General features: G+C 40.0%; 1 gene segment (V, D, J or C); it reads right to left on the minus strand.

Annotated features, from left to right (window-relative positions):
* LOC124487150 lies at positions 1–2,567 on the minus strand. The segment is given in 5 exon segments: positions 1–212; positions 524–573; positions 672–794; positions 1,784–2,126; positions 2,214–2,567. Coding segments are annotated over 4 exon segments (618 nt in total).
* Between the last annotated feature and the right edge of the window lie 7,266 nt (positions 2,568–9,833).

Here is a 9,833-nt window from a genome sequence, read left to right on the forward strand (position 1 = left end):
CTTCACTTAATTGAAGTTACATTTATTTCATGTATTTTTACCCACAGGATGACACAGAAAAATCAACACAAGATGGCCAAATTCAAGTGTCAGTCCTTGTGTTACTGTCTCAGTCCAGAGTAGACAGTGTCTTTGGAGCTTCTCTGTCTTCCTGCCTTCCCTCTCTTGTCGAAATCGAGAGCAGCGTACTGCAGTTTATCAACCTCGTCATCCTTGTGGTGAAGAAAATTAATATTCTTGCATGTTCATTGCCAGCATAATAACTAACCAAATGCTAATAATTCCACAAGGGCTCGTATTCAGAAAGAAAACAAACAAAATACTAAGATCTCCAGTCTGATGGTTAAGTGAATAATGGCTACTGATTACTTTTAAATGTAGAAAAAAGGTAAGAAAGTGAATCAAACATTGATCATGCTTAAATAAACCATTTTTTTAAATCTCAAGATAAGGTCATGACATACCCATTGGTTTATTATTACTGTAGTATCTTTGACTACAGTGTAACAAAGTGACACTTTACCTGGCTATTAGATCTTTGGGCCGGCGGGACACTTGGCATTGGGTTATTCACTTTAAAGGAAATATGTTTATAACAGCTTTATCGTCATCTTCATTAAATTATAGCTGAATACCCTGCACAATCATATTGAGGAAATGTCAAACAATACCTGTACATTTCAGACATGTTTTCATCTTGTGGATAATCCAGGACAGGACAATAATCAGCATTAATGAAACCGCTAATCCACCACCGAGGAAACACACCAGCAGATGATTGCTGTTACATGGATCTGTTTTGATAAAGAAAACAATTTGTATCCTTTGGTTACAAAATAAACAAAAATCAATAACTGAATACTTCTGTAAAAATTACTTAGGCTGACAAAACATAGGGTAGGCAGGGTATGTTGTTGAGAAGCACTTTTTGTCATATTTGCCGAAAGTAACTTCAAGTCTTGATAGCGACCAATATTTAAAAGTTTGACGGTAATATGAAATAATTCCGACATCTGTGGGCGTTGCAATACTGTAATAAATACAACCAATCATTGAGGGGTACCCTGACTAGTGATTGGACGGGCTACCTGTCTGTATACCTACCTACCTGCGTGCACTCTGCCCCTCCACTCAAAACTTGTGGCTTTGAAGGGAGGAGGACGGACAATTTGGGTTGAATCGTGTCAAACAGAAGCTAAAATAGCTAGCTTCGTAAAACTTGCCTACCCTGCCTTTAAATGTACATAAACTGGAAATGTGTATTCTGCAATCTGGCAGCACTGTAAAAACAGACAGTACACAGTTTAAAACAGAAATTGACAACTTGAAACAACGAAGACCATAAATAAAATATATAGAATACATTTTCAACAGCAGCAGTGCTCCTGGGCTATGCATATTTATTTACGTCCCCTTTTAGAATGGTCACAGACTTTTTTTTCCAATTTTTCTTGGATAGTAAGACCTTGAGTCTCCTAATAGATGGCAATGTATGGAATGATGAGTGAAGGGGCTGGGAGGGGTCATCATAGAGCTGGGATGCCTTTTTGTGTATGGACCGATCATTTCAATAAAACTGAAGATTTAAAAAAGTATGTTACAGTTAACCTGAATGGAGCTAATTAGACTCTTGGTGTTGTATTAACTGTATATTAATTATTACATTGTCAAGAAGACAAGCATTTCAAGTCGTATACTCGTATTTACATAAAACGTGTAAAGCTATCACCTCTGGTACCTCTGAATATGGAAGAATGAAAACCATGTGTCAGCTATGACTTACCACAGATATACAGCTTGGTTCCCTCTCCGAACAGTATCTCCCCACATGAGACCACAGCACAGTAGTAAGTCCCAGCATCAGAGAGGCTGAGGTTCCTCTTGGGGAGGTTGTAGACACAGCTCTGTGTAGGAGACCCAGCCTCAGGGCTCTTCTCACACTGATCACTCCTGCCTCCATGGGTGTAAAGGATTCCTGGACGGGATTCTCCTGAGCCATGTCTGAACCAATAGACACTGTGTTCTTCAGCACAGGTCTCAGTGTGTATTGTACAGTTCAGAGTAACAGAGCCTCCTGGCTGGATGGACTCAGACACTGGCTGCTGGACAATTCTCATGCTTTTAGTCTCTTGTGGAAAAAGAAAACACGTGTCATAATTTAAATATTTGTCATAGGCTGTTAACAAGAACAATTAACCAAATCAAAAGCTCACCTCTGAAAACAAGTAAAGTTCCTGTATCTTCAAAAGTCATCTTACTTAGTTGTGATCTTCCACAGAAATACATAGCTGAATCAGATGGCTGAGTGTCATTGATTTGAAGGTGATATATCCCTTCATCAAGCTGTACTGAAAATCGAGGATTGTTCTCAAATTCACCATAAAGGTTGTTACTACTATATGTGTATTGGTGTGATATAAGTTGGAGTTCCTGGCCGGTAGTTTGCTTATACCATGACATATATTTTATATTTTTAGGATAGAAGCATTGTAGAGTCACATTGTCTCCAATAAAAACAAACAGAAGAGATGTTGGTTGAGCTATGATGTCTTGGTTATGCACATTACCTGAAATAGAGAAGAACAAATATTTTATAGATTTGAGTAGTGTGTAATATAGTACAGAAATCTTTTATTAGTAATCATCACTACCACCGCTAATTCAGCACTCAGAATTCTACTCTAACATATCTCACATTACACAACTCGTAAATTCTCCTAGTTCAGATAGTACCATTAGTATCACTTACATATTTTAAAGAGGACAAACACTCCTAGATAAGCCCAGAACATCTTCTCACTTCTTCTCTTCAAACGTGTGTGGCACAACCACACAAAGGGTCAGGAGTCAAAATAAGAGCATCAGCGGAAAATCTGAATATACAAGGTGCTTTTAAGTTAGGAAGAGGAAGTGACTTTGACAGTAATTTCACACATTGCACGTACACTATACATAATGTGTGGAAACTTTTTTTATGATTTTTATGTTACAGATTCAGGTTGCTGGCAACAGACATTGTAGAATTGTCTGTGGTTTGGTCTTAGTGATTAAGGAGTCCTCTTGACTACCGTTTACCTTTCACAGATTTAGGATGTGGATTTAGCTCTTAAATGCTTTGTGAAATATTCGTAGACAAATAAAAAAAGTTATTTTGGGGAAGTTTTCTAAATCAGCAAGTTGGGATATACTTTTGGCCTTAAGATATTTTGTGAATATGGCCCCAGGTCAATAACAGGAACCCCTAGTGTACACAGATATATATTTACCAACAGCAGTACCATATATTGTGACACATTTTCAGCTCTACACTATAATTACACATCCAATCATAAATACAGGGTGACAAAATCATAACCTTTCATCATTAAAACAAGTTTATTCAAATAATTACATGTATGATCTTTACTAAATAATGCATCATAACATGTTCAGCTATTAGCATATGCTTCCATGTAAAAATAGCTTTACTTGGAATATTGGGCTACATCAAAGATCTTCCACTCAATACATTTGCAATTGCAGAAGGAGGTTGAAAGTGGTGTGGTGGGTTAGGACACAAATGCGGGAGAGTAGCCAGGCATTGCCTCAAACAAAGGGTTTATTCTTCAAACGGGAAAACAGACAGTAACATAGGGTAAGGACAAGACAAAGACTGGACACAACACAGGAACCCAAATACACAGAACCAAACAAGACACAGGTGGACACTTATTTTTTTACATTTTAGTCATTTAGCAGACGCTCTTATTCAGAGCGACTTACAGTAAGTACAGGGACATTCCCCCCGAGGCAAGTAGGGTGAAGTGCCTCGCCCAAGGACACAACGTCATTTGGCACGGCAGGGAATCGATCTCCCGCTCGGCCATCTGACTCCCTGGACATGATAAGACAAACGAGAACTGAAACCATTCAACGAGACAGGCGAAGACAGAATGTGCGTTTGAGTTCTTTAACCGCCTGCAGCCCGGCTGACTTGAAGCAGCCAATGGCATTCTCAGCCGGCTGACTTGAAAGTGCATGAAGTCGAACACACCTAATGACAGACACAGGGAAACACTAGTGCAGGGCAAAACCAAAAACAGGGGGGCACGGCTGTGGCCGTGACAGATGGTCGATGTTTGACACATTACCAGTACATTTTCAGTTACACTATTGAATCAACGCTGTCTCTATTTTCTGTCAGTTACAGAGCCTCCTGGCTGAACTGACTCAGATAATGGCTGCCCGAAAACAACCTGATCGTTAGATTTTGGACCTGAATAAGTTATGATCTTATTGACAACAATGTATTGCAACATTGTATTATAAGATTATAAAGCAAGCCTTTATGTTTGACACAGTGAATAAAAGACAACACATTTGTATCTGTAACTAGATTAGACACATTTTCTGAAGAAAGTGTGTGTGTTTGCTGAAAGCAGTTGAAATGTTTTTGTTGTTGAAAAAACTGTACCTGCAATCAAATTCAGCATAGGCCGGTATATCTGTGGTTGTTTTGCCTTATATATAATGTAGATGTACTTTTCAAAACTGAGTCCAGGTGCCATCTTGAAAGTAGGTAGGGGACGTTCATGACATCGTTCTCGGGCCTCGTCTCCCTAAGGGACAACTTGACAAGGAATATGCCACCGGCCCTAACCTCTCTGTGTAGCTGAGGTGGACGCTGGTGTCATTCTTTTCAGGAAGAAGAGTCCCTTGATGATGTAGTCTTGCCCAACTGTCTGAAGACAGCTCAGAGGCAGATTACTCTCTTGGTGTGGCTACAGCTGCTACACTACCAAGCACTAGCATAGGTTCCCTTTGTTCTTCCTCAGCTGAAAACCTATGAGGTAGAGACATTCATCACATTCACCATCTCAGTAGTGTTGGAGACGATTGTGTCTTTAATTAATCGATTAGTGTTTTTGCGAGCATACGTTTTTCACATCTTGACTGTCATACTGTGGCAGTCAGGTATGCTGCAACAACAAGTGGTGGATTAATTGAGTACTGCCCCTGGAGTGCATCCATAATACTGTAGCACTGCCAAGTGGCAGCAGTCACACTACCGGCCTCTACTCCTTTGTCTGTGGGTGGGTCCCTAAGCTCCTGAAAATAGGGTATTACTACACTGGGAAAATTATTTTTGTACGAATTCACAGCTCCAGGTACACTTTATTTCCAAGGCCACTGCATCTGAGTTATTTTAATTTCTGGCCTCTTTTAATTAACCTCAGGAAGGTTCATGCAGTATAAAATACAAAGCGAGGAAATGGGCAGAATACCTTGTATGTATGTATGTACCTTGTATTTGTCTTTTTGTGCCTGTTTGGCAGTTATTGCCAGGCCAGAGGTGGTAACAAAGCCCCTGGGCAATTTTTTTTATACTTACTCCCATTCACTTTTTGAAGAGTTGTGCCGCCCAGCGAAAAGGCTCTTGTTGGCCGCATACCAATCAATGAGTGCCCGGGCTTGCATTTTCAGCCAAACCGACTTGCCAGGAAGGACAAATAATAGATTTGCTAAATAATAGACCAAATATTGCCTATTAGATATACGCAATGAATTATATATCATGTTTAACTACTTCTGTACACAAACATCAGAACCTGGGGTAAATTTCAAAAGGACCTGACGAAATAGACTGTTCTTGTGGGGTGCTTCTGTACAGTGGTCATCTTGATAGCTGGGGAGCCATGCTTACCATGGACTGTACTTGGCTAGATGCAGACTTTTGAATTGGAACAGTACTTGGGCTGCGATTGATGTCGTTTCACAAGTACGCAGATTGAGAAAGGCCCAGAGCCTTTGATTCAAGAGGAGAAGCTAGGGGTGGAGGCTTGGTACTGACACTTATCTTTCAGACAACTCTCTCTCAATCTTGCTTGCTCCCTTGATCTCTGTGGTTTATCTGTTGTTCCTGATTTGTGATCTTTATCAAGCTATGTGAAACTTACAATAATACACAGAGAATTGGTAATAAAGACATTATGAAAACCTCAAAGTCAACCACAGCATTTCCTATTCCAGAGTCATGTGACATTGTAGGAGGTGTTATGCTACCTATGACATCCTAAGTACACTATCATTACTTCACTATCTTACCGGAATAAAACAAATTAAAACATTGTGGTGTAGCCTATTGTGGGCAGAACACAGTGTTTATTAGTTCAGACATGGCTCAGGAGAATCCCATCCAGGAATCCTTTACACCCGTGATCAGTGTGAGAAGAGCCCTGAGGCTGGGTCTCCTACACAGAGCTGTGTCTACAACCTCCCCAAGAGGAACCTCAGCCTCTCTGATGCTGGGACTTACTACTGTGCTGTGGCCTCATGTGGGGAGATACTGTTTAAAAAAAGCTGTAAACTAATGTTTAATCAATTCAATTAGTAAAGAAATCATTCATATTATCTTGGAAAACTAGAAGCTTCATGTTGAGCTCTCTGGCACTTGTTGTTTGTGGTAATACAAACCATGGACCTGATTATGAGACTGTGTGGAAGGTTCAAAGCAAAAGGTGGCTTAGAGATGAGTCATTTACACTTTAAACCCTCCCCCGTGTACAAGGATGTGTTAAACAGCTCAGCTACAGAAATAGAATATAACCCAAGTTAAACTTTGAGTTGCTTTTTGGTGAGGTGTAATTATAGAAACTGTGATAATTTACCATCGTGGGTGGCTTGTATAATAACATAGAAACTAATAACATATCGTGTGGATACTGCTCCCTATAGACTGAGAGGTGAATTACATATATCCATGTCACGGTATGTGGTTTCCTTTGAATTACTCAGAAGCCATAACGCTGCAAGAAAAGTACTTAAATATACTTGTGCAGCAGAGGGTCTGCATCTCACTCCCTGGTATGAGTGGCAGGAAGGAGAAGCTCAGTGTCACGTGAGACCTGCTTATTTTCCAGAAAGATGGAGCTTGATAGCATTGTGTATCATCGACCACAACAACAACAAAAAGTTATTGTGACGATCCTTGGCTGGTCATTTTGTATAAACAACACAACCTAAATGTATGAAGGAGGTTACAGACAATTTGTCAGTTATTTTCCACTGTGGTATCACACCTCACAGTTGATCTGCTGAAGACAAATAACCTGCAAGTTACACAGGAAGACTGGTCTTCAGCTTTCACCACACTGACATCGCAGCCCTCGGTACATCAAAACCACACAGATAGTTCTCTCACGTCATTACACCTCACTTAACAAAAGGATAAAAATAGACTATTTCCGCTAATCTGGCTGTGAATTGTGTTTCACTGACAAACATTGTAAACCCAGAACAAGAAAAATGATTCACATTATCATATAAGTGCTGTGATACTGTGATGAGTGTCTTTTTTTACTGTGCCTGTTAGCTGAGATGTAGTTACTGTGTGATGTGGCTAGTATATACACACACTTTTCCTTGGCTCTGAACACAGAAATATAGAACTATGTACTTTTGATCCTTGATCTTCTACTGTACTTTCTATGAGTGGGTGGCTGTGGCTCAGGAGGTAGAGAAATTCATACACTCGTCACACAAGGTTGGTGGTTTGATCCCTGACTCCTCCTGGCCATGTGTTGAGGTGTCCTTGAGCAAGACACTGACCCCAAGTTGCTCTTGAGCAACCCAAGTGTACCTCCGACGGAGGTGTGGTCATGTCTGTCACATATCAAATGTAGCAACAGGAGGTACAGGTGTTTCAAGGGAGGTATTGCCCGCTCCCTGGCCAACTGAGGTGACAAGCAGGTAGACAGGCAGGTCTAAATGGTAGTCCTGGAGACACAGAGAAACAGGGCAAGTTCAGGTACAAAAAATAACAACAGAAAAAGCCAACTTTCGCATGAAAAATCTCATCAATTACACACCTGATTCAAATGACGAGAGTCTTGTTAGGACCAGGCTAATGATCACCACAGCCAGCGGGTAATGTTCACAAACACACCCCAGTTTGTATAGCCTACTTGAGATAAGGTCCTTAGGAGCGCCTACTGTTATTGCCTACATTTCATTGACAATAGTGTTTAAATTAAATTACAAAAATACTGCATAATCAACACTATGCTTACATTTCACCTGTAAAGATATGTCTTAAATCTAATGAAATCTCTAGTTTTTTTACTGTCACAAGTTTTATGTTCGCATTTTACGTCTCTAAATATAATATATATAACACCATATTTTAACACGTTATCAGAATCTATTTATTTATTTACTTGTAATTAGTGTTAACTTCCAATGACCAAAGAACAGTGTAGCCTTTAGCAATAGTATCTCTTTATTGTTTCTGCCATCAAACTTTCTAGCATATTTCCACCCCTGAAGCTATTTTCCCCAAAGCCTCCTCCCTGCTCTGAAAAGACTGCCACCAGCTCAGTGGTCATTTAGTCATTTAGCAGACGCTCTCATCCAGAGCGACTGGTCTGAAATGAAACTGAATGAATGAATATTCACTGCCTGCCCTTTGAGGCAGAGGCTCAGCTTATGCAGGCAGGAAACTAAAGTACAGCTGCCCTCTCACCCTGAAACATTTGATGAACTCAATTTTTTTGTCATTAATATGGGTGGCTCTTTAAAGAGCTTTTATGTCTAAACAGTCTAAGCAACATGCTGCTGCCAGGACATTGCACTCCTGCATTGAAGTATGCAGTGAATGTGCTCCACACAAATCGCTGAACGTACTGCGTTGTTGCTACTGGTAGTTGCTGCTAAAATCAGTGTAACTTAACTTTTCACTCATCATTCTAGCGCTGCAATTCTCACCTGAGAGTGTTCTACAGATAATAGTGAAATACTACATTAGAATATATATTACAGTTGCTGGAGTTGAATGTCTCACTATGTTTTTGTCTGATTGTCATGCATGATATAATTCTCACACTAAAGTAGGACACGAAAACATTTGACTGCATGTAACAATATGCGTGACATCTGAGTGACAAAGAGACATTCAGCAGAACCCACAAAGGTACAGTAAAGACGGTGAGAGGGCAAAGACACAGAACAGAATGAGCCTAGGTCCTTTGTGCAACGGTTAGGCTGGTTTGCCTAAAGCAGGTGTGCAGCTGTGTCAAGTTCACAGCAGGCCGTACATGAACAAAGGCTTAAGTGTGGAGTACAGTTTGTTTCAATCACCACTGTCTCCTGAGCAGATAAACTCTTAACACCAAAGGTATGCCACCTGAGGAGTTCTTTTTAACTCTATAAAGGGTTACTCTAACACAATCTAGTGTTCGTTATCTTCAAACGTATGCGTATCAACTGACTTTCTAAAGTTACACATACTGTGTATGAACACTTGTATTTATATGAACACTTGTTCATACACTTACATGTACACGTATGTGTTTATATACGTACATTAAAGTCTGAACTTCAGTCTTCCTGTTTGTAAGAGGCTTTTCTCTAACAGTGGAAACAACGTCCAACCACCAATGTGGTCGCACATCTGAAACTTTGTGACTCTCACAACCGTCAGAATGTATTGATCCCTACTGAGGAGGGAGGGTCTTTGTACTGTAGGTTTACTGTACATGACTGTTTGGCTGTGATCGTTTATTTTGCATGTCTGTGTTTAATCCCAAAATCTTAAAATACAATACAACTAGGAACAACTACTCCAGGATGTCAAGTGATTTTCTATGTTCATTCAAATTAGGTATTCTCAACTGGAAATAGCAGAGTATCTCTTTTATCTTATACATCTACGGCAAACAAAGAGGGTCAAGAAACAGTGACGGTGAAGAGGATCTCACAAGGGAAATTTCGTCTGACATGGAAGGGGTGGTAAGTTTTGTACACCGTACACACACACCTACAATAGTTCAGTCAGCAATACGCACACATTTATTTGA

Source organism: Hypomesus transpacificus, chromosome 25 (genome assembly GCF_021917145.1).
Source record: "Hypomesus transpacificus isolate Combined female chromosome 25, fHypTra1, whole genome shotgun sequence".
NCBI lineage: Eukaryota > Metazoa > Chordata > Actinopteri > Osmeriformes > Osmeridae > Hypomesus > Hypomesus transpacificus.